At 49.6% G+C, this 25912-nt stretch overlaps 2 protein-coding genes across 2 annotated transcripts in view; one reads left to right on the forward strand and one right to left on the reverse strand.

Moving 5' to 3' along the window:
* Window positions 1-3102: 3102 nt before the first annotated feature.
* On the reverse strand, window positions 3103-13033 carry ASB8 (ankyrin repeat and SOCS box containing 8). The gene is made up of 4 exons (XM_078849720.1): window positions 12920-13033; window positions 11108-11269; window positions 6559-6663; window positions 3103-5810 (listed from the first exon to the last, which is right to left on the reverse strand). Exons 2-4 carry the CDS (start codon window positions 11222-11224, stop codon window positions 5178-5180), a joined length of 855 nt encoding a protein of 284 aa, XP_078705846.1. The 5' UTR covers window positions 11225-11269; window positions 12920-13033; the 3' UTR covers window positions 3103-5177.
* Window positions 13034-19781: 6748 nt separating this feature from the next.
* LOC144929611 (uncharacterized) overlaps window positions 19782-25912 on the forward strand; it is a 44899-nt gene continuing 38768 nt past the window's right edge. The window contains exons 1-2 of the mRNA XM_078849695.1: window positions 19782-19803; window positions 20133-21250. Coding sequence (XP_078705821.1) covers window positions 19782-19803; window positions 20133-21250 — 1140 coding nt within the window. The remainder of the gene's footprint in view (window positions 19804-20132; window positions 21251-25912) is intronic.

Below are 25912 nucleotides of genomic sequence, written 5' to 3' on the forward strand. Positions count from 1 at the left end.
AGTAGAATTACTTTGGTTTTAACTTCTCCAGACGCTTGAATGAACAGGAATTGTTTGACCAGGGAGTTGCCTGCATCAACCTGTCTGAATCCTGTTACTAATTTATATTATGGTGGCACCTAGGAGCCCCAGTCACGGATCAGGCCTCACGGTGTTCGGTGCTGTACAAACACACAACAAAAAGACAGGTTTCAGAGTAGCAGACGTGTTACTCTGTATCCGCAAAAAGAAAAGGAATACAGAAACAGTTAGTCTCTAAGGTGCCACAAGTACTCCTTTTCTAACAACAAAAAGACAGTCCCTTCCCCGAAGAGCTTATAAGGGTCTGTCTACACGGCAATCAGTCAGAGGTATGACTGCAGCACATGTAGGCCTACCCGAGATCGCCTTACTAAAGCAGCAGCATAGCCATGGAGGGGATATGGGCTTGCTACTGGAGTATGCACGCAGGGTCTGGGTGAGATTCTACTTCAGCATCCTGCTTTTCTAGCAAGCTACTTCAATCAAACTCATGCCCCAATACTTAACCGATCAATGCACTATGAATGCCACCGTTCGAACACACTATCTGTTCACGTCCAGCTAGCTGGACACTTCACATAGCTCCAGATCTGAGTACCTCGCATTCTCTAGTGGAATTTATCCTCAACACCCTTCTGCAGCAGCAAAGGATTAGCCCCCTTGCTGGGGAAACAAGCGGCACAGGGTCAACTAGGTCACCCAGTGGCAGAGCCAGGAATAGAACCCAGCTCTCCAGAAGCCTAGTCTACACTATTAAAGGATTACCTGTAGAGCTGTCCTGGCAAACCTTCCTAGTGCAGATGCATCTCATACTGGCAATAAAGGGCTGGTGTTGGGATAGCTTATACCAGCTCCTCGAGTGAAATAACCTATGCCAGCAAAAGCACTTTTAAGCTGGTATCCCTGCATCTACGTTAGGTCTTTTGGTGACCTTTCTATATCGGCAAGAGAGAGTCATTCCCCTAACCAACATTGCTATGCTGGCAAAAGTGTCTAATGGAGACCGGGCCTGAGTCCTCATCCCCTAGCCTATAATGTCCCCCCAACCATGATCTCCCCCTCCAGGATGACAATTCCGTATCACAACACCCAGCACCTGGTAGTTCGCAGGAGCTGAGGCCAGAGCCTAAGAACGTTACAGATACCAGGTCTACCAGCTTTGTCACCCGCACGGGGCGGTGGAGGCTCACATGAGCACTGCCGCTAATACCTTCACTGCAGCAGAGGTACTAATGGGTCAGATCCTTGGACAAATGCCAAGAGCTGCGCTAAACAACCCCTCCTCCAGGAAGAGAATCCTGGTCTCTGGAGGGGCCGGCGGAGGGAAATTCAGGCTGAAGAGGAGAGACGGTGGAAGCCTTTTGTTTTGTCAAAAAACAGAAAAGAGGTGACCCTATGGCAGAAAAGTTTCTCCTCCTGCTCAATTTTTACAAGAATTTCAAAACAAAATTTTGAATTTTTTTTTCATTTTGAACTAGGTTCTGTTTTTTTAGAAAAGAGAAAATAAAAATAAAGTAAGTGAGGAAAAAACTCTGGCATCTTTTTCTGGAGGGGAGTTGTTTTGTTTTGAAGACAAGGGGAATATTTCCCACCAAAAAACAAACTGGGGTTCCTCTCCCCAAAAAAGATTTTCCCAAAACACACTTACCTTTTTTTGAACCAGCTCTGAGCAGGTTGGCTTCTCCTGGCACCAGCTAAGCTGATGGCCCTCATGGCTCTTCTGACCAAGAGCTAAATACCCTCTGATGTACTGAGACCCATCAGGTCCCATCGTCCAAAGGGCAAAGGCTAGCTTCCCCTACATTTTGAGCTGCTTCCCAAATAGGGAAAAACTCTGGGAGGTTCTTCTCAGAAGAACATTGCTGGCCTACTGTCCCGCTTCATATTGGCAAGGAGACCAGCATAACAAGACAGGTCTTGTAGCACATCTCAAGCTTTAGTACTGAACTAATTCAACATGCGAGGACTCTCCATTGAGAACAACACCGCCCAGGAGTCTGATCCTGGGTGCATCAGCAGCAGCCACACTGCTGAACGCATCTGGTTAAGGAATGGAGTAGAGAGGCCAGAAGAGAGCAGTTTCCTGAGATGGGGAGGAATCCTGGAGCAAGTGGTTTAAGGATGGTAGATACAAGAGCTTGCTTGTTTGAAGAGAACGGCTGGAGGAGGTATAATGTAGAACTGGAGACCTCAGATATCAATGAGACCTAGTGAACGTCACTGGAACAGGCTGATGGAAAGCAGCAAGGAGAAACTGAGTTATTCCTTAAAGGACTGGCTGGGATCTGGACAGTCACTCATTCTCTTAAGCATCCCCATGTTGCCGAGCCACCTTTCTGCAGCTCACTAACAGTAAGGCTCAGAAAGCTTTCACGGGCAGCCTGCTCTTCGCTGTGTTTCTCCATGAGAACTCCTTGGAGAGCAGTCATTTAAGAGCTGAATTCGGTCTCCTAGAAATGCTGTGATCATTGCCAGAACAGCAAAAGGATTTGTGAAGAGTCTCGGGGCACGTCTACACTACAAAATGAAGTCGATATACAGCTACCGCAGTAGTTAATTCAATTTTTAAGGTCCACACTAGCTCCTTCGGTCAGCGGTGTGCATCCTCAGCGGGAGCGTACACACGGATGACCCTCCTCTCCCAGCCCAATCCCTCACCAGGAGGTAGCCGAGGCACGGACTCCCCTCTCCTCCCCCACCATCCCTCATCGGGCGGCAGGCCAGGCTCAGAATCTCCTTTCTGCCCCCCAATCCCTCAATGGGTGGCAGGGCTCCAGCGGTCAGCCCCATGGGGCAACAGGCAATGTAAGCAATGCAGTGCCTACACTTTCACTGCGTCAACCTAACTACATCGAGTTAAGCGCTACACTTCTCATCAAGGTACAATTATTAGGTTGCTGTAGTGGGCGAGTTACATTGGCGGGAGCAACATTTTAGCGTGGACACTTACAGTTCGGTCAATGTACGGCAGTACTCTGTAGTGTAGACCAGGCCTGAGCAATGAAGCCAAATTAATAAGGAGAGAATCCCAAAGCACCCAGACAGCATCAGTGAAAAGATAGCTAGCACAGAAGGAGCTGCTTAGAGCTGGTCGTGAGTGGTTTATTTTTGTAACTATAAAATACAGAGAGCAACAAGACAAATCACTACAGAAACCAGAAGTGGGGGGAGTGTTTCATGGTTCCCAGCAGAATTTTATATACAGAAGAGCTTTCCAACAGCTCCTTTTCCTATTTTGGAACGTTCTCCCTAGTTGGATGTTGTCACTCTGTGCTTCAAAGAACCCCACATTGAAAACAGAGTCTTGTTAAAAATGGGGAACTGCCTGAGGAATTGCTGACCAGTTCTCCCTCCTGGAAGTGCTGTGAGCCCTCATATACGCTGCCCTCAAGAAAATCAGTGAAATGGCAAGCGGGATAGTGTAAAACCAAGTGTCAGACTTTAACCAAAACACCTTCAAATGTGTGTGAGTGAATATGTCACAGAAACCAAGTGCCTAGGATTACAAGCTGTGAATCCCTCCCGTTGCTCCAGAGTACATTCACACCAGGCAGGACTGGAGATCAGTAGTGCAGGGTGCCCCAACACTGGAAGATGCGAAAAGCATGTTCTCAGCAGGGTGATCTCCTGAAGCAGAGAACAGCCCTCACAACGGAGTCTAGACTCCCGCTGCACTTTGGCACCTACTTCTTTCACCAGAGGACCCGAACCACCTGAAGTGCAGGATTTTGAGAGGGGCTGTTCATTAGGACAAAGTGTGGCGGTTGCTGATTGTGTTTTCGAGAGGGCGCACCCTTTATATTGTGAGAATCCCATAACGCTCCCCACTTAAACCCCCGCCCCCCCCATCACATCCACCCAGCTCTGCTTAATAGCCACTGTTACTGCAGTCGTGGGCAAGGACAGCTCCACTGGAGCCTTTCTGAAAGCAGCCAGAGACGATGCAGTTCAGTGGCTCTGGCAAGTGCTGCTGGATCCCGGCAGCAGTGTTGGGTGCTACTCTCCCCTTAATGATTCCACAGCAGTAGTGAGCCGGGAGACCTCTCTTACTGGTGCTACAGGAGGGCCAAAGATTCACACGCCCGCCCCACCCTGCTCTCGGGAAACGTCTGTGTTCACGCTATTTGCTTTGTTAGGAACACATTTAAAATATCTCCTTCCCCTGCAATGAAGAGTTGATGCATCTTAGAAATAATAAGGGAGGTGTACAGGGGGAATCTCCCAGTGCATGTTGTGAAGGAAAAACCGGTGTATCTCCAGACAGAGCTTACCTTCCCTACAGTTCTCCATCTCTGCTCATGACTCCATCCACCCGGAGAGCTGGCTGCGGTGCTCTACACTTTGAGAGGTGCAGTGCGGAAAGCCATGATTAGAGATACAAACACTCTGTAGGAAGGAGCTCTCCTTCCAAAGTCTATGAAAAAATACAAACTGAATACGTGTGCTTGGGGTGGGAGCTATCGCTAAAACTAACAAGTCTGCAAGCAGGAGTCCTGCTTACTGCCTGGTTGACTCAGTCAAGACAGCTCTGAAGCTGGCTGGCACCAGCTCACTTCCTCCAACAGGGAAGAGCAACCATGTGGGATTTTCCCATGCTCCAAGACTCCCTCCCGTACTTAATTCCTTCCAACAGGACTAGATCCCCTTTGCCTGCTCTCCACACCTAGTTGAGAGGGCCTCTCTCTCGCTAAAGCCCACCTAGTCTCCAGAAAGCAGGACAATAATTTGTCTTTCTGTGGCAGGGAAGGTGATGGATTCTATTCAACAATGTCTTGTGAGACAGCTGGTGGCTTGGTACTGAACTCGGAGAGAAATCCTGAGGCTGGAGATGGGGAACAGGCTCATGCAGGAAGAAATTGCCCAAGTATTTCACCCCCACACCTTTTGAGCCATCAATAGTGCCAGGTGCCACCATGGTGGAGGTCACCGTCCTGTATGGTGCTCTGGGTGAGACAGGAGAGGAAGCCCTAGAGCCTGGAGTAATCTTGGATGACGACTGGTCATCAGCTTGACCATCAGAGCGAGGAGGAGGAACCCAGTGTCTGTCATGTCAGAGATTGAGTCACAAATCTAGTAATGTTACTGGCATCCCCATAAAGCATAAGGAACGGGGGCAGTGAATCAAGCACAGAATCCCCTAGAATTTGACTGCTCGCTTATCTAAGGAGCAACAGATATTCTTTCAGGGACTCAGGCAAAGGAAGCTCCTTCACTGCATCCGGCAGGAACTGGACTCCCAGGCTATGCCGCAGGGCGTAGCGAGACAGTGTCTTTAAGGTACCTGGGGTGGAGCAGAGCAGGGTAAGTTTTTCACACAGCTGCTGATCTCTTGTTACCTCCCTGGGCATATTACCATTTTTTCTTAAATCAAAGTGACCAATAGCTCTATGAAGAAGATCAAAGCAAGAATCTTCTCGCTCAGTACCAAGTCCTCTGACCAACAACGCAACCAGCCTAGATATCGGTGTCTGGCCTTTCAAGTTAACCACTCTGACCTCCGCTCCAAAATCCAAGAGTATGCTCACACTCTCTAGGTTTCCTTTCATGGCAGCCCAGCTCAGGGGGGTGTCGTCATTATAATCCCGAGCATTAACCAAGGCGCCGTTCTCCAAAAGCGTTCGGACACACTCTGCATTGTTTTTAAAGGCAGCCCAATGGAGGGGCGTGTCCTTGTTCCCATCCAGTGCACTGGGGTTTGCACCATATTCTAAGAGGATCTCAACACAGGTCTCATCTTTTTCTGCTGCATAATGAAGGGCTGTTCGGTTGTACCCGTCAAGGGCGTTGACCTGCAGAGAGAGAGAGAGAGGAATGGATTCTTGGGAGATGGGTATTACGCATTAACAGATCTTTGAGTGGGATTTGCAGAACAGTCGGGCACTAATCTAACTCTGCTCTCACTGAAGTTGATGGAAGTTTTACCAGTGTTCGCGGCATTAGCTCTGCATTGCAACACTCTGACAACGATGGGAATTTTCACCTCTGTTTTACAAAAGAGGAAACTCAGGCACAGAGGGTCAATGATTTGCCCAAGATTACACAGGAAGCTTGTACTAAAGTCAATAATGTAACCTAGATCTTCAAACACCCAATCCTGGGCATTAGCCACAAAACCTCCTTCCTCCCCAACTGATGCGTATGAGAGAGTCAAACTGCAGACACACACTCCCATAAAAGGTAAGAAAAGACTTCCCGAATTGTGTAACATCAGCTGTGCAGCTCGGTAAGCGCACATTTGCCAGACTAGGGCATAAGGCAGATGCCGTGAATGCAAGTTACTGAACTATAGACACGTGCTGTACATATACACAACTTTAAGCCTCCGTAGTTAAAATACATCTGTTCAAGATCATGGTACGGTAACTACAGTTCATTGAGATCTAGACGCATGCCAAGACTGACGGGTTTTTTTAATAGGTTGGCTGCAAACTGATTTTCTTTCAAACTACAGAGCGTCTTTACTGTGGCTGCATCAGCTCCCAACTGAATGGCTCTCCTATATCCAGTTTAAAGGAATGTTTTTTTAAATGCTTTTACCTCCGCTCCTTTTTGCAGCAGTAATTCAACACAGTCCACATCGGCAACCATACAAGCGCAGTGTAGCGGCTTCAGAATGCCGTGCATACAGTTAACATCGGCTCCCTAAGGAAAAACAGGGAATTGCGAATGGCATTAGTAAATGCATCTATTCCGGCCCAGTTTACATCATGGTCTCTGTCACATTCACATACCAGTTAAGTGTAAGATATTCCCACACTAGATGCTACATACTGAGATGGTTACAGTATCAATGGAACCTTATTATAAAGTGTTTCTAAACAGATGTTCCAAGCATATTACACTCATGAGTAATATCAGGTCATTTTTTGTATTAGAACCTGCAAATTCAGACCACTGTCTAGATCCTCTCATCTTGCAGCTTCCATCGGTGTCTTTGTAATTCACTCCCCTTTGTTGCTACTATGGCTCTGGAGAGGCGTTCTCTCCCCCATCCTAAGAGCTGCCCTTATCTCAAGCAGAGGACAAAGTTCAGATCAACACACTAGCAACCCATGGCCCTAATAAACCTTGATCACTTGCCACTGGTGTCAGAGTTACCAGGAGCACTGCACCTCTGACGCCATCCGATCCTGGTGAATGCACCCCCCACCCTCAGGCCAGTAGCCTCTAGCAGTCACCTGGCTGGGGATGGAATCACACGATTCTCCCACTCTCAGAGCAGGCCCTGGGTCGCAGTCTCCTGGTACTAACCATGGTTGCTTCAGCAAGTCTGACTTGGGTTCAGACGCTGCAGTTCTGTTCCCTTCAGGGCACCAAGAGTGGTAACCAGTGACCAAACAGCCTCCTTAAAGCGAAGTATCATTTACTTAAAACAAGAGCGTTCTACAGAAAACATCTTTAAAACAATAAAACAGACTATACATAGGTCTAGCTTAATTTAACCCTTTGTAATGGGCAACTTTCAGTTCCGGCAAAACAAAGTTTGCCGCTTGTTGGAGACAGGATCCTTGAAGCTAGCGGCTTGACCCATTGTCTTTAGAGTGTGCGCTTGGAAGTTCTTAACTGGGAAGCCACCGGTGTTGCGCTCATGCACAAAAGCCATTGAATTTGAGCATTACAGGCATATAACAAACAAACATCGTATATTGGGGTTAGCACAATCACCCAGGAAATTCTAATAATGCGCTATACAATAACTTCCCCTCTGACCGGTCACGTACAGTGTTCGTAACATTATTACATATCACAGTCACAACTGGTATATGAGCCATCTTCCAAACAAACTCGGGCAGGCAACTTGTTTCAGCTGACATTTCCTTCGGACTCAAGAATCATTGGTGGCAATTTTATTGGACACTGAGAAAGCTGGCAGCAAGTTAGGTAACCCTTGACAAGTTCAGTTGCAGCCCCAAATTCTATTCCTAGACTGCCCTGTTTTATAGGGAGGAGCCTCTGGTTCCATATACTGAGTCTGGACTTCTGTTCATTTAAAAGGGGCTCTGGCAAAAGGCAGGGGTGGGCCCTGTTCCTACTTTTCAATACTGCACCCGAATCACTGGCATCCAAGCATCTGACACATTAGGACTGGCAAACAAACTTACAGAACGCAGATGCCTCCCAGCTAATCTCAGGTTAAGGCACGTCCTGCACCTATACGGTTTTGAAGTATTGTTCAGCTATAGAATACACTGCATGAAGCCAGGGAGTCTGCCCACTTCAAAGGGCTTCCTTAATCACCAAGCTGATTTATGGCACTTTTTCTGGACTTCCTTAACCTCGAAATACCTGGGGGATTAAAATAGCACAGCAGCTGCTTGAATCAGTCCAGGCTAATCTGGACCCTCTGCCATTTACAACGGGGTGAGGAATCTGAAACGATGACAAGTGCGTAGCCTTTTCCTTTGCAGTAGGCTGAGCATATTTTACAGTTTAATTTTAAGAAGCGGAGTTTGGAAGAGTTTGACATTTAAGGGTTTGAACAGTATGCAGAATCTCAGTTCTAGATGCCTTGCTCTGGATCACTTATAACAGACTAAACACCCCACCCCAATTTTCTCCCCTTCTCCCTTGCAGCCAGAAGTTGCATGACATTCCCAAAAAGACAACAAGGAGTCCGGTAGCACCTTGAAGACTAACAGATTTATTTGGGCCTAAGCTTTCATGGGTAAAAAACAGGGAACAGTGAATGGCGTTAGTAAATGCATCTATTCCGGCCCATTTTACGTCATGGCCTCTGTCAAATGGCATTAGATGCATCTGAAGAAGTGGGGGGTTTTTACTCTCGAAAGCTTATGCCCAAATAAATCGGTTAGTCTTTAAGGTGCCACAGAACTCCTCGTTGCTTTTGTGGATACTGACTAACACAGCTATCCCTCTGATACCTGACGTTCCCATTGATCAATACTGGACAAAAGTAATTGCTCGTGGTGTGTATGAGTCTGCCTGGCAGAAAGATTCTTCTCCATCTCATTAATTATATGGTTGACTCATATTCCTTCCACATCCCTCCATTTCCTGATACATTTCTAAGTGCCCTTCATATTCTCTTTAAGCCTCCCCCAACACACACATACCCCCCTCCGAACTTCTGCAGCAGCCCAAAATGAGAGGGGAAAAGCCGCAGATTTTTATTGCATTAGATAGAATGAATTACAATCCATACCATACTGCATTTGTTATTTGAATATTTTGATCAAACGCACTGGATATGGAATGCTTCCCCAGGTATCTTACACGGGGGCAGAAATTCTAGAATGATGATATTTAACACTGACAATAGCAGTGGGCAGAAGAAAAAGCTGAAGGCTCCGTTCATTGAATGTTGTGGGAAGAGCTAGGAATTTTACGGCAACTGGGATGAAAATGGCGGGGATTTTTGTAATGAGAAAGGCAGGTTTGTGCAACTCCCACACCAAATGTGAGCAGGAGGATATATGGAAAGCCTGATGCCCTGAATTTTCAAATATTCTATCACTATTAAAGGTTGAATTTAGTCTAAAGCTTTGAAGTTCTGCTGTTCTGAGAGGTTTTCCCCCCCATGAAAAATAGGCGCTCGGGATTATTTTTAGTTGACTTCCAGCAGCAGTTCTTTCTTTCTTCAGTCACCCGTAGGTAGAGACCAAGCGTGAAAACTTTCAGCCCTCAAGGTCAACGTTGGCATTGCCACTTCTCATTTTTAAATCGCAAGTTCTCACATTAGTTGGTGTTTTTCTTAAAGCTCCACCTCCCGGACACCTGTAATTATGTGAGACTCTCAGCTTTTCTTATAAAAAAAAAAAAAAAGTTTCTAGCCCTCACATTTATGGAGAAAAAGTTTGAAAAAACACACCCCTTCAGGCTGAAGAAATACAAGGCAAAAACACCAACAACCCCAATTTAAAAAAAATAAAATCTCAATTTTTGGAGGCCTGAATCATGACTTTTGAACACTTCAGATTGGGAATATGAGGGTGTGAAACCAGAGGCTAGAACACAAAGTGTTCAATAACTAACTGTAATGGCACAGTGATGCATGTAATAAAGAAACCAAATGCAGTAAGAGTATCATGTAGTTCAGAAGACAAAGCGTCTTCTGCCTCCTGCCAGACGCTCTCTCACAGGTTAAGGTAAACTCCAGTTACAAGCAGGCTTCTGATCCACATGGCAGGGCTGCAAATTGCCTGCTGCAATCCCTTGTTTTCGTATCTCCAGGTAGGACTTGGAAAGGGCTGTCTGAACCCTTTGTTTACAAGTTCTCCTTTATGTGGGTCTTTATATAGCATCCATCTCTATAGTACCTCTGCCCTTAGGGAAACAGTTTCACTCAGAGGTGAGATACAGATCAACAGAAGAGGATTTCTAGGGTGGAAGATCTTGATGAACTCTGCAACAGAATTATGGGGCGCTGGGTATTAGGCACAATGCAGCGGAGTTAAATTTGTTGTGTGAACCTTACCTCTAGAATTTCCCTGAATTGTGTGTTTAAGTTCTCAGCTTCAGCATTTCAACATGGCACTATGACTTGATATCCACCTAGCCACTCAGTCAAGCTATACATTACCTCTATTACCACGGTACCTGCAGGTCTCAAACAAAATCAGAGCTCTGTTGCTCTGGACACCGTAAAGACACAGTGGGACAATCTCTGCCCTGAATCTAGACAGATAAGACAAAGAGTGAGGGGCGAAAGAAGCACAGAGAGGGTAAGTGACTTGCCCCAGGTCACACAACAGTGGGAGAGCCAGAAACAAAAGCCAGGTTCATGCCCTTGCCATCGGTGCCTCTCATTCACAAATACAGGCGAGTTTCATCTTACGCTGGGGTTACGTTCCGCAGTCTGTGCGTAAAAAGAAAATCGCGAAAAGTCAAAATTACATTGAGTGTAATGGCAGGCGGAATCGCCCGCACTACAGGTACAGTATTTAAATTGTTATTTTTCTCTTTTTTTTGGTTTTGTTTCTGCCGACCGCGCAAAGCTGAATTCGCGCATGTTAAATGCGCGTAAGATGAGACTCGCCTATACATATATTAGATGAGATAGAGATATACAGATAGAGAAGCACAAGCTTTCAAAACACAACACTAAAGCAACATAGTGTTTACGTACCCTGCTGATAAGATCTTCAACATTATCATGTGGGAAAGATCGTATGGCTGTTATAGTCCGGATCAACCGCTCTGACAAGGAGTATTTACTCTGAATGCTCTGCATAATATACCACATACTGGAACTCAAGCTCCTTCAGTTAATCCACATGCTCTAAACTGCCTGGAAAGAAAAAAAAAAGTTTTAAACAAATTACTTCTCAACTCCCCTGCAAGCCACACACCAAGCATTATTCATCTCGGCACGAAGACTCAGTCTGCCCATAAGACTGGCCAGACACCACTCCGTTTCCTAGCAGCATTTATATCAACACTATTTGCTCTCTTTCTACAATTTTTTTTAAAAGCTTCAAAACTAACGGATGTTTCCCCTTCAGACAAAGATATTTTTAATCCCTGAATTTTAACAACTGCATGTCTGTGACCTTCCCATGTTCGCAGTTTTTTTAAAGCCAAAGACAATTACTATTCATTTGAATTACTGTAATGCCTAGGGGCACCAGCCATGGTCCAGGACCCCATTGTGCTAGACACGGGAAAATACAGAGCAAAATTACAGTCCCTGCCCTAAAAAACTTCCAATCCTACCATCTCCCCTGCCCCCCCACCCGCTCCACTTCCTTCCTCTGATGGCAGGTAGCTCTCTGAGGCAGGATCTATAACTTCACAGCAGCCCGCAGCACACCTGGCAACTAGGATGCCTGGCATCCTGCAGCAAGTGAAAGGACACCACAAGTGAGTGACACTTTCCAGCCTGAGCCCTTAATCTCTCTCTCTCTCTCACACACACACCTGCCTTCACCCAACACTAGTCGATGGGGGTCAGGCAATGGCCGAAAGGGCCAGCAGGGGGAAGGCAGAGAGCGAGTAGGGACTGGGGGGAGGGAAAGGGGGACAGCAGAGGAAGATAAAAAAGGGGTGATGGGAGGTAGGGGGAGGAGGAGACAGGCAGAGGTGGAGATGGTGGGGGATGACGGGTCAGTGGGGGGAGGGGTGACAGGGGGCAATGGGGGGGTGATGGGGCAGTGGGGGGGTGAAGGGGGGCAATGGAGGAGTGACGAGGGGCGATGGGGCAGTGGGGGGAGGGGATGACAGGGGGTGACAGGGCAGTGGGGGGAGGGGGGGCAATGGGGGTGTGACGGGGGAGCAATGGGGGGAGTGACGGGGGGCGATGGGGCAGTGGGGGGAGGAGTGACTGGGGGCGATGGGGGTGATGGGGCAGTGGGGGGAGGGGCTACGGGGGGCGATGGGGGGAGGGGTGACGGGGCAGTGGGGGGAGGGGTGACGGGGGGCGATGAGGGGCGATGGGGGAGGGGTGACGGGGCAGTGGGGGGAGGGGTGACGGGGGGCGATGAGGGGCGATGGGGGGAGGGGTGACGGGGCAGTGGGGGGAGGGGTGACGGGGGGCGATGGGGGCGATGGGGGGAGGGGTGACGGGGCAGTGGGGGGAGGGGTGACGGGGGGGTGACGGGGCAGTGGGGGGAGGAGTGACTGGGGGCGATGGGGGTGATGGGGCAGTGGGGGGAGGGGCTACGGGGGGCGATGAGGGGCGATGGGGGGAGGGGTGACGGGGGGCGATGGGGGGAGGGGTGACGGGGCAGTGGGGGGAGGGGTGACGGGGGGGTGACGGGGCAGTGGGGGGAGGGGCTACGGGGGGCGATGAGGGGCGATGGGGGGAGGGGTGACGGGGGGCGATGGGGGGAGGGGTGACGGGGGGGTGACGGGGCAGTGGGGGGGTGACGGGGGCGGGACGTTCAGGGCCGCTACACGGGTCTGGGCACCGGGAGGGGACGCGGGGCCCGGCCTCACTCACCAGCCCCGGCAGCGGCGCTGAGCCCCGGACATGGGGGAAACGGGGTCCCGCTGTCCGCAACCGGAGGCGGAAACTCACCGGCCGGAAGGCGAGACAACGTGATTGAAGCAATGACGAAACAGCGCGCGTGCGCATTGAAAGACTCCGACTGTTCTGTTCCAATCCCCTCCTCCCTCACCCTCCAGGCCCCGCCCCTCACCCTGCTCTTCTCCAATCCCCTCCTCCCTCACCCTCCAGGCCCCGCCCCTCACCCTGCTCTGCTCCAATCCCCTCCTCCCTCACCCTCCAGGCCCCGCCCCTCACCCTGCTCTGCTCCAATCCCCTCCTCCCTCACCCTCCAGGCCCCGCCCCTCACCCTGCTCTTCTCCAATCCCCTCCTCCCTCACCCTCCAGGCCCCGCCCCTCACCCCGCTCTGCTCCAATCCCCTCCTCCCTCACCCTCCAGACCCCGCCCCTCACCCTGCTCTGTTCCAATCCCCTCCTCCCTCACCCTCCAGGCCCCGCCCCTCACCCTGCTCTTCTCCAATCCCCTCCTCCCTCACCCTCCAGGCCCCGCCCCTCACCCTGCTCTGCTCCAATCCCCTCCTCCCTCACCCTCTAGGCCCCGCCCCTCACCCTGCTCTGCTCCAATCCCCTCCTCCCAGGCCCCGCCCCTCACCCTGCTCTGCTCCAATCCCCTCCTTGCTCATCCTGCCCGGCTCAATCCCCTTGCCCGGGCCCAGTGGGTCTGGGAGCCTAGGGGCCCCTTGTTCTGGTGACTGGTTTGGGGGGACCCCGCTCCCTGGCTCTGGCCGGGTGGGGTGTTGGGGTGGCTTGTGCTGGGCTGCATAAACCCTGGGCGCCAGGGAAGGGTGGGGACAGGACCCAAAAATCTGGGGCCGGGGGGTGTAGAAACGGTCCCGGGTCAAGGCCTGAGCCAGCCCCTGAGTGGGGGGAATGGATGGGAAGTGTCTGGAGGAGCCCCCTGTGGACAGATGGTTCCATAACCCCCTCGGCTCCTTTCCCCTGCCCCCTGCGCGCAGGAGTTCAGCTTTCTCGGGGCGGGGGAGGGCTTCTTGTGCCTCCCACCGAAGGAGCTGGTGCTAAGGCAGGTTTCAGAGTAGCAGCCGTGTTAGTCTGTATTCGCAAAAAGAAAAGGAGGACTTGTGGCACCTTAGAGACTAACCAATTTATTATCGGATGCATCCGATGAAGTGAGCTGTAGCTCACAAAAGCTCATGCTCAAATAAATTGGTTAGTCTCTAAGGTGCCACAAGTCCTCCTTTTCTTCTTGGTGCTAAGGCAGAGACTTGCCAAATACCACGTTGGTGACCACCAGCTAGAGGGAGCAACTAGGAGACACCACGCGTGGCCTGATCCCCGAGAGGAGCGACTCTGCGGCCAGCAAGACAGACCGAAGCACAAACACTTCCTACTCCAGTGTCCCAAATGTGAGGGGGCGAGACAGTGATTTGCTCAAGGTATATGGGATCTTAAAGACATCTGGTCAGAGGGCAAGGAGGAAAGATGGTGCCTGACCCTTGGAAAAAGAAGGAGGGAGTTGGTATCACACTACAAAGGAACCTGCCACCAGATCAGGAATGGACCATCATGGCAAATGGAAACAGGGGATTGAAGTGTAAGCACATGCTATTCTGAGTGGGTTAGGGTGACCAGATGTCCCACCCCCACCCCGACCCGACTTTTCAGACTTTTCAGACTTGCTGCCTGGGCACCCTAGAGTGGGTTTTACTTGCTCCTTATAGTCACACAAGAAGGTCTGTCTTCCTATGCTTCCGATGCATCCGATGAAGTGAGCTGTAGCTCACGAAACCTTATGCTCAAATAAATTGGTTAGTCTCTAAGGTGCCACAAGTCCTCCTTTTCTTTGTGTGGAGAAGCTGATCCTTTCTTCAAGGAACTCAGATAAAATGTAACAATACCCCCTATACTTGGGTCACCAGACGAGCTTGAATCCAGCACCTCCAGATATAAAAGCCTGAGCTTTTATCATCTGAGTTAAAGAACTAATTCCTTAGCTGAGGCCAATAGCAGATTTTCATCTTTTACAGAAGTGACAAAAACACATAGGTTAATAGTTTCTCAAGTTATTTTGGACCCCCAAAAGGGGCCTGATTTTCAGAGGGCAGGAACTCAGCACTTTCTAAAAATTAGCCCCTTTTAAGGTGTTTCAAGTTGGGCAACTGAGGAACCCCAAATCACTAGTTGCTTTTGAAAATCCTGACCATGCTACGCTCACGTGATACAACTGCAAATCCACTTATTGCCGATGCTAGCTGAAGTGCCTTAGCAGTGGCGTCTCCACAGCTGTTTCCATCGTGTTGTTTCATTCAGGGTCGACACTAATATTTAAACATTATTTCCGTACGAGGGGGCTCTCTGGTGGTGGCCTGGGGAGCTCAAGGACTTCCTCTGATATTGTGCCTAACTGAGGAGAGCAGGGAAACTGTAAGATGTTTGGTTCAGAGATCTTTTTATTCTGTGTTTGTACAGCGCCTAGCACAATGGCCTTTTGGTCTATGACTGGGGCTCCCAAGTGGTACCACAATACAACTAATTAATACTAAAACTGCCTGATGTGTTGTCACAGATCCACTGGCCCTGTGCTATTCTTAAAGTGTCCCATAGAGCAACCTGTTCAATATGCCAGATTCCCCAGGGGTCCCACTCTTCCTTAAGTGTCGGCCATGCCGCCCCAATGCTTCTGAGATGTGCCCCTGGGTTCCAGCACTCCTGTTTCATCCCAGGAGCTCTGGCCAGCGAGCCAGACTCCTGCTCAGAGACTTTTCCACTCTTCAGAGACCAAAGCACCTCAGCAAGTATTTACAGTGACACCAGGCAGCCTTTTCAAAACAGAGTAGGGTTTATTAGTCACCTGGAACCCAGCACCAGGAAGTCTTTAGGTTAGCACAGAGAAGCAAAGGTGAAGACATAGTCCGTGCTGGCCAAGCCAGGGCTTGCTTGACTCATGCTGCTGAAGAGAACATCCTAGTTTCCTCTTTCTATCTCTGTCCTTTGGTGTGTCAATCCCAGGTGAGCCCCGGTGTCTCTCCAGAGGCCAGCTTGTATCTAGGCTCCTGTCACCTCTCGGTCCATTCCTTCCTCCTGCAGACCCATGCAGCATTCGCATGTTCCATCTGCTGGAGTTTCCTTTTGTCAGGCATCAGTTGTTCAGTCCCTGGGGTTCCCGTTGTCTTTCTGAGATCCTTCATTAATATGGGTCAGATTTAGCCATTTCTGACCCATTCAAGTCAGTGACAGTGATGTGACGCAAACACCTCATGTCTCCTGTTCCGCCCCAAGAGCAGCTGCTTCGCTCTTTTGCACCCACTGGGTAGCAATCCATAGTGAAGTTACTGCCATCCATATCGTTCATGGAAATATTACAGAAAAATCCCATTTTGTCACATATGTCAGACTTGTTCGTCCTGCCATTGCTTATTACTATTAATTGTTTGTATTACAAGGGCTTAGAGGACCCAACCAACAGAATCGCCAACCTCAAGGATTCCGAAAATTATGAGTCAGGCCCCTATGAGATTTGCTTTAAAATAATGAAATTTTTAACAATAAATGGTGGGGTGGTGTTGTTGTTTTTTTGCTTCTTGTTTTTGCTTCTTTAGGTTTCACGTTTTCAAGCTTGTCTCAGCAAATATGTGGGCTAGAAACTTACCGAGCAGAAAGTCTCACATAATCTCATGACTGCAAGAGCTGGGGCTTTAAAAAAAATCACAACACCAAGACCATGGTCTCATTGTGCCAGGCACTATACAAACACATAGAAACAATCCTTGCTCTGCCAAGCATATAATCTAAATAGACAAGTCAGACAGGAAGTGAAGTGGTTTGTCCAAGGTCACACAGCAGATCAGTGGCAGAACCAGGATTAAATGATGGTCTCTTGACTGCAATACTACCCACTAGATCACACTGCCTCTTTCCTGTGTCCTCCCTGTCCCCTCTACACACCCAGTTTGTCTCTTTTAGTTACCTGTTGCATCTTGTCATCAATCTAGAGTCAGACCATGAGTAATCTGGGGCAGGGTCTTGTAATATACAATCTTGTATGTACAGCACCTAGCACAACGGTTCCCCAAATCCTAATTGGGACCCTAGGCGCTACCATAATATATAAAAGAAATAATAACTAGTGTGGGGCTGGAGTGGCTTCCCAGCAGCCCTGTTGGTAGCCGTATCTGTGACGGTGGCCATGGAGCTCCTGTGGGCAGCTGAAGTTAGTGGCTGGGCAACCAGCCTTGACTTAGCCACTGGCTCCTTGATCAGCCAGTGGTGCTGCCTGCATCCTCCGCAAACAGACTAGCAAGCACAGCAGCAGGACACGTGTCCCTGATATTGAAATTTGTATTCAATGGGCAGAAATCTGATCTTTTTTTCCAGGTTTAACCAGACAAATAAAGCCCCTGGCCTGCAGTGCTCCACCCTAATTGCTCTATTGTTCAGGATTTTTCCTTCCTAGCTAGGAAACGAAAGGGTTACAACCATAGAGCTCCCAAATCATCTGGCTCTTAGTGGAGATGAGGAAACACAGGGAGGGGGAGATTTAACAAAGACCTTCCTGGTCTCAGCCTCTCCCTGACTCCAAGTGGCTGAGCCTTGTTGCTGGGACAGCTCTCAGCTCTTTCTGCCTACAATGGCTGGATCCCCTTCTCCACTGATGACCCCAAAAGGGGAGTAACTTGTCCTCATCCCACAGCAGGAGCGGTGAGTTAGGAGGAGAGCACGGTCTAGGGAAGGGGACAGAAAGGCGGTCCTTCCCCTGGAAAAAGCAAACAAGGGAGGCAAAAAACTCATTGCCTGAGCTAAGTGGGGCGGAAAGGAGCATAGGAATCGAAATCTGAGCCAGGCACCTCTTACTGAGGCGAGCTAAGAGGCAAGGACCCAAGAGGCAAGGACCCGGAGGTGGCTGTCACTCTTTTCCGAGTCATGTCCCGTAGCGTGCTGTCTGTCTTTAAGAATAATCCCCGGCTCTCCTATTGCGCGTTCCATCAGTAGATCTCAAAGCATTTTACAGAGGAGATCAATACCCTGATTCCCATTTTACCCTTGGGGAAACGGAGGCACGGAGCAGCGAAGTGACTTGCCCCAGGTCTCCCAAGGCCTAGTCCAGTGTGGTGTCCGCTAGCCCACCCAGGTTCACATAACTGAACGTGGTCCACTCTCGAGAAAATCAAAAGCAGTTTGAAACCACAGCTGCCCTTGTGCTGCAGTGACCATGTACAACATTCCTCTGAGGAGGGGCAGAATCTAGTGAGAGGTTGGGCGGTCTAGTGGATAGCATCAGAAGGGTAGCCGTGTTGCTCTGGATCTGTAAAAACAGCAAAGAGTCCTGTGGCACCTTATAGACTAACAGATAGTGGATAGTGTAAGTTAGAGGGGCCTCAGGACTATTCTAACTTACTTCATGAACCGGGCTGGCTTCAGATCATAGCAGAGCTTAGGTGGAACTGAGAATTGGGCACTTCGGACTGGGATAAATAACTACACAAGGTGCCAGGCAAAGGAGGACTGCCCCATCTGTCCTGGCTTTCCATTTAAAAAGAGCAGGAAACATAGGGCCAGACCTCGTCGCTGGTGTAAATAAAGTACAGTACAGTAGTTCCGTTGACTTCAGGGCGAGAATTGTATTAATTTGCAAGCACCCTGGATTATTTTATTTCCTATTCCCACACCCCCTTACTTGGAAGCTCTGGGGTGAAAACTGGGCCCCATTTTAATCATTGGGCGGTGTGGGGGTTGCCATTGACCCTGGTCTTTCTGCCGATTTATACAGGGGCATGTTTTAATTTCCAAGAGACATCCCCAAATAGTTTCTCATCCATTCAAATTACATCCCTCCCAACTGGCCAAAAACTAGTGTGGTCTTAAAATAGTGGAACATTCTTTGTACCAGCTAGTAATGATTATTTATTTGTATTATCGTAGTGCCTAGGGACCCCGTCATGGACAAGAACCTCATGGTGCCAGGACCTGTACAAACACAGAAGAAGACAGTCCCTGCCCCAATAAAGTGTGATAGTCCCTGTTTTATTGCCTGGGATCAGGAGCATTTCTCACTTTTGAACCCAGATGTGAGGTGCTGGATGGCTGAGTCATAGAATATCAGGGTTGGAAGGGACCTCAGGAGGTCCTCTAGTCCAACCCCCTGCTCAAAGCAGGACCAATCCCCATTTTTTGGCCCAGATCCCTAAATGGCCCCCTCAAGGATTGAGCTCACAACCCTGCGTTTAGCAGGCCAATGCTCAAACCACTGAGCTATCGTGCTCCCCAGGTTTCGAGGAGCTCCCCAGAGACAACTGTGCAGGTAAGGAATAAGTGACCTCCTTATCAACGAGCAAAGCAAAAATGTAGAATTCCAACCAAGTGGTTGTGAGCCCTTGGATTCCTGTCTCATCGTGTCCAGTATTGTGTCCAGTATTGTGTCCAGTATTATCCAATCAGCAGTTGCCAGATCTTTAGAGGAAAGATCATGCCCAGTTTCCAACCAGGACTGACTTTTTGCAAGTGGGGGGACACCCATCCTCCACCCACCAGCAATCCTTCATCTGAGGTCCAAATGTACTGCTGTCCTGTACCCTGTGTCGTCATGTACACCAAAGCAAAGTGGGTATAAATTAGTACCAAATTGGAATGGTAGTGGTTTACACCCACGTCACACTCCCCCTACACTGGTGCAAATGATCACTCAAGGTGCAGGGCTGCAGAGACTAGGACCTCATTCCCATATACTGATGCCCTGAAGTGGGCATAAACAACTCCCTGAGAATACCCTCTGTGCAGGGGTCCTTGCTAGTGCATGCAGAGCTGGTGTAAGGGCTCTGCATCAGCCCTGATTGTAGGGAGTATGTCGGAGGTGTGGCCAGAATGTACTATGCTATGAGTAGCCTCGCTTCTCAAGGCCCACAAGGTGTAATGGGAAGCAGAGTGTAAATTAGAGCAGCCCCAAGGCTGCTCTAACTTACACCAGAGTGTGGCCAGGCCCTGAATACAGGATGTACAGAGGTGACTTTGTTACCTTTGCCCTGCCATAGCACAGGAATAGACTAACTGAGAACTGGGTGCCCAGTGTGTTTAGATGGGATGCAAATCAACGATTGCTCCACCTTGCTCTTCGGGGGGTGGGGGGGTTCGGCTCCAGAGCTGCAGTATCAAAGGGTTTGTTTCCCAGCTTAAAACGCCTGTCTCTCACGCACAGGGAGTGGCTCGTGCCTGGACGCTCTTTCTGTTCCAGCAGATGTTGAGGTTAGTAATGGCAACAAGGACGTAGATCATCATCCAGGAGGCCCTGAGGAGGCAGAACCGCTTAGTGTATTGGGCAGAAGGTCCAAAGAGTATGTTGCCCAGCATTCTTGCCAAGGGGAAGCCTGCGAGGACCAACACAGTTCGGAAAGGAATCAAACAAGCCGTCCAGAGAAGAGGCAAGGGAAATCTGATCTGTCTGAAAGGGAATATAAAGACCTCCTCGCCCACCCTCCTTGCCACAAAAAAGAGAAGGCCTACAAATGTCTGCAGTGTGGGAAAAGCTTCTACCAGAGCGCGGCCCTCATTCGACACCAGTTAATCCACTCAGAAGACCAACCCTACAAGTGTCCTGACTGCGGGAAGACCTTCACGCAGAGCTCACACCTGGTGTACCACAAGGGGACCCACACAGGAGAGCGACCCTACCGATGCGGAGAGAACTTCAACCAGAGCTCGCATTTGGGGTACCACCAGAAAACCCACGCCAGGGAGCAACCCTATGAATGTGAGGAGTGCGGGAAGGGCTTCTACCAGAGCTCGCACTTTGTTTACCACCAGCGCAGCCACTGGGGAGAGCGATCCTACTGGTGTTGGGATTGCGGTAAGAGCTTCTGCCTGAGCTCCAACCTTCTCACCCACCAGAGGATCCACACTGGAGAGCGATCCTATCAATGCCGGGAGTGTGGGAAGGGCTTCTACCAGAGCTCTCACTTCGTGTACCACCCGGGGACCCACACGGGCGAGTGGCCCTACAAATGCCCCGGGTGTGGGAGGAGCTTCAGCCTGAGCTCCAACCTTCTGAAGCATCAGAAGATCCATGTGGGAGACAGACCCTACAAATGCAGCCAGTGTGGGAAGAGCTTTGGTCTGAACTCGAACCTGATCAAGCATCAGAGGGTCCACACAGGAGAGAAACTTCATCTCTGCACCGACTGTGGGAGGAGCTTCTGGTGGTGCTCCGCGCTCATCCAGCACCAGAGGACCCACACGGGGGAGCGGCCCTACAAGTGCACCCAGTGTGGAAAGTGCTTTAGTCAGAGCTCCAACCTGATCCAGAATCGACGGATCCATGTGGATGAGGGACCCGATTCCCCTCCTTAATGTAGCATTCCCAGACTGGATCAGCCCCAGGGTCGATCTAGCCCAGTGCCCTGTCTCTGACAGTAGCCAGCACTGAGAGCCCCACAGCAGGCAGATGTGGGATAATCTGCCCTCCCATTAAGGGGATGTTGGCCGTAGAATTTGGACATCCAGTGGGAGGCTTTCAAAAGCATCTAAGAATCTGTGGAACTTGTGCTTCTAAATCTCTTAGGTGCTTCTGAAAATCTCCTCCTGACCATATATTTTAGAGACATTTTTGTCTTCTGCTTTCTTGTCTTCTGCTCCTATAGAGAAGCTAAACTGGGGCGGGGGGCGGGGGGCGGGGTTAGGATTGGGATCAGCCCATAAGGCAGCCCAAGAAACCAAGGGCAGTACAGGAGTGAATCCAGCTCCTTTCTCTCTGTTATGAGGTGAGTTACTGCAGCAGCAGCCAGATGGGTGGAGATCAGCAGTGATTTCTGGGACGACTAAACCTGAAAGCAGAACCACCAGGGTGGTAGGGTGGGCAGCCAGACTGGTATATCATTTAATAAAGAGGCAACAGCAGAAAGAGCTGAAACATGGCTGGGTCCAGGCTTCAGGAACAGCAGGCACTGGTCTCTTACAGACCTGGGCATATGGCCTGTAAGTGCCCGAAAGGACAAAAAAACAGAGCAATCTTGACATAAACTGGGCAGTCACATTTAAGATTGCCACCAGACTGTGGGTAAAGTTCTAGTGGACCAGGGAAAAGAGGAAAAAGCAATCCCCCTTGTTCTCAGCTGAATGGAGCACGGCGGACATGCAGAGCAGATGAAGCAAACAGGATGGTTTTGAGGTGGCACATGACAAGGATATTTGGGGCCAGATTTTCAGTGTGTTGGGTGCACGCTGGGTCTTTTACTCATTTTCAAATTTGGCCCATCGCGGTTTGAAAAACCTGGTCCTTAGTTGAGTGCTTCAATGGGTGCTGAGCTCTTTTGAAAATCTGACCCTGTGTTGATCAGCATTGGGGTGGGGTGGGGATGGGTGGTCTGAAGAGGTCTTGAAATGTTTCTGAATTGTTTTCTCCGGAGCTGAGTGCTTGAAGGAAAGGCAGGCCATAGGCTCCCTGATTTGGTGTAATGATGATGCCCAGGCATGGCACGAAGTGGGTATTCACCCACGAAAGCTTATGCTCCAATACGTCTGTTAGTCTATAAGGTGCCACTGGACTCTTTGCCGCTTTTACAGATCCAGACTAACACGGCTACCCCTCTGATACTTGAGAGTAAAGTGTGATCCGGGGCCCTAAGCATTGTGTTGTTTTGCCCTGCAGACACTTTCCAAGTGTATTGGGAGGGGAAAAGTAGAGGGTAGGAACACGGAAATGGCCAGACTAGCTCAGACCTGAGGTTCATCTGATCCAGTATCCCATCTCCACCAGTGGCCAGCAGCAGCTACTTCAGAGGAAGGTGTAAGAACCCCACAGTAGCAGATGTTGGATTATCTGGCCCCACATTAGGTCTCTAATAGAGAGCTGTTTAAGTCCTGAAGCATGAGATTTAATAGTTCTGCTCATGGCAGCAGTCACTGTTCTAACTCTGGATTTTTTCTGTTATCCTTGTAAACGTCCACACCCTTTTTGAAGGACTCATTGGAATTTTAGAGTGAATTCACCGCTTGTGCCCAATGTCATGTTACTTGGATCAATCACTAGGCACCCTCACATTATCCTCATCAGATCCAAAAGGGGGGAACAGCACTGAAACCAAAGAGGAGGATCTGCTATAGGCTCATAGCTTTGTGACGTTACAGAAAGACTTGGGTTTGGGGGTCTTGCCTTCTTGCTTATCGGATAAACAACCCTATCACTTTTTCAATGTTGCACTTGTCATCGTCTTTATTTCCTGGGTCTCGGGTGGTCCTGTTATAAAGGGCAAAGGCCGAGATTTTTCCAAGATGCCTAAGGAAGATCCCACTCACAGTCAATAGGACTTTCTTGGTTTAGGTCTTGTCTTTCAAAATTGTGGGAGCTGAGCTCTATGGTCTGTGATATACAGGAGGTCAGATTGATCATCACAATGGTCCCTTCTGGCCTCGGAATCTATGAAAATAATACTCTAGTCTCTAAAGTGCCACAGGACTCGTTGTTTTAGCTCTTACATAGTGCTTTTCAGCCATAGATCTCACAGCACTTTACAAAGGATGGCAGTATCATTATCCCCATTTTACAGATGGAGACACTGAGGCACAGAAAAGTGACCCAACTTGCCCTAGGCCACTGGTAGAGCTAGGATGAGAACTCATGTCTCCTAAGGCCTAGTCCAGGGCACTAGCCACTATTCCACACTGCCTCCCAAAGCTTATATGACTGTAGATAAAGTGGCAACCCCCCCACCCCAGTGCAGCTGCAGCTATACCTGTATATTTGTGCCATATAAAGTATAGCTTATTCCCCTCTGGACCAGCTCTTGAGGGACAACATGATCCTCCCAGTAGAGGACTGGACCCCAAATTTTCCTCTTACTTACACGAGTAGAAATCAGACTTTTCTGGTTTTCCAGTTTTCCCCCAAATCAATAGGATTCTGTGCCCTGATGCCTAGAACATTCCCTGAGATTCTGAACTAGATGGGATGTGGCATTCAAAAGTTCTCACATGACCAATGGAAAGACAAATAGGGAAATGCCACTGAGTTGTGTACAGAGCTTCCCTTTGTTTGACCAAAAAACCTGCAAATCCTTAAAATGCCCCTCTCCTGTGATGCCTGCAGAACACTAGACAAAGGCTAGACAGCTGGTGTGGGGACCACATTAAACCCAGTCTTGCGAACCCCAAATATGGGGGGCGGGGGGGAAACACTAATGAAACAGGCCTCCCAAACTCATGAGATTGGCTAAAAAATCCTGGGATTAAAAAAATTTGGGGTTATTTTAGAACTTTTAGGGGTCACGTTTTTCAGTTTTTCTCTACTACTGCGAAGACTAGAAACAAACTTAATTTTTTTTTAAATGCAAACTTAGATTCACACCGAACCCCATGACTCCAAGAGCTGGGGCTTTAAGAAATACCAACAGTCGGATGAGTCTCTGCACACTGCCCTGTTACCCTAATGGTCTTCTCCCCGCGCCAACGTTGGCCCCGGCTTTGCCCCCGCCTACTTGCTGGTGTAAGCTGCTGCATAAGGGTGCAGTAACCTACTCCTCTTCAGAGCATGGGAAAGCCGCTGCATAGAACCAGGGGAGCTGAGCACCTTGGAAACCTGGCTCTTATGTGTTGGGGTATGGAAGGGTTAAGGGTTAAGTAAAGACCTGGGTAAAGATCATGGTAACAGGGAGTGAGGCACAGGTCAGCACTATTTCTTGGCTTGATAAAGTTGCCTTCCTTTTCCCTTCCCTTCTGCGTGGTAAGGATAGATAAGAGTTGCAGCTGCATAAAGAATGCGGTTGTCTGAAGGATCCCCCTTGAGTAAAGAAGTGTTATCTCCCCCTTCCTTCCTTTCCCAGCTACAAAAACGAGCTTGGGGGTCATGGCCCCTTCCTCCTTCCCCTGTGAACTACTGATTAAGGGAACTTGTGGCTACAATTACTGCAAAGAAATGTACCTTAACGGTAAAAATGTCTGTACACTATGCTTAATACTGTAAGCAGTAAACAGGGGCGGGTATAATTCTATTCAGTATCTAGCTATTAATATTCATTAGATGGGCATTCATATTACTGAATAAGGGTTTTGGAAGGGTGTTGTAGTAAATGTGGGTATTTACATATTAACTTAGATGAAAGAGTGTGACATGACGAACTCGGGGCTTACTCGACGACTGGGTCGAGGGGAAGGAGTACCGTGAGAAAGAAGTCCCTTTACTCAATCCCCCCGGGGCCTCCTGCTCCTTCTTTCCATCTCTAACATGATGGTCTTCCAGGCATGGCGTAGCAGTAGAGAAACAAGACAGCCCAGACTTTCTGCCAGGATTCAGAAGAGAAGATGAATGAGAACCAGTCACAAGGTAGGGCAGGGGTGGCCAGCCTGGGGCTCCCGAGCCACATGCAGCTTTTCAGAGGTTAACATGCGGCTCCTTGTCTAGGCCCTGACTCCGGGGCTGGAGCTGCAGGCGCCAGTTCCAGGGTGCCAGGGGGTGCTCACTGCTCAACTCAGGCCTTGCCCCGACTCCACCCCTTCCTGCCCCTTCCCCTGAGCCTGCTCCTGCACCCCTGGAAACAGCAGATCGGGAGGTGCGGGGAGTCCGGGAGGGAAGGGGAGGCACTGATCAGCAGGGCTGGGAGGTGCTGGGAGTGGGGGGAACTGATGGGGGGCTGCTGACGTGTTTCTTTGGCAAGGTACACTGGTAAATTCTGGCTCCTTCTCAGGCTCAGGCGGGCCACCCCCGAGGTAGGGCATTAGAGTGGGCCAAATCATCTGTTGGTGTAAATCAGCTGCAGCTCCGCTGAAGTTAATGGAGCGATGGGTGATTTACACCCGCGGGGGGGGGGATCTGGCCCCACGGATTTCAGCGCCTCTGGCGGCTGATTTACAGCCGCTGAGGCTCTGGCCCCATCCATTTCAACGGCGCTATGGCAGATTTACACCCGTGGGGGATCTGGCCCCATGGAATTCAGCAGCGCTAGTGGCCGATTTACACCCGCCGGGGCTCTGGCCCCGCGGATTTCAGCA

Source organism: Lepidochelys kempii, chromosome 20 (genome assembly GCF_965140285.1).
Source record: "Lepidochelys kempii isolate rLepKem1 chromosome 20, rLepKem1.hap1, whole genome shotgun sequence".
NCBI classification, from domain to species: Eukaryota; Metazoa; Chordata; order Testudines; family Cheloniidae; genus Lepidochelys; species Lepidochelys kempii.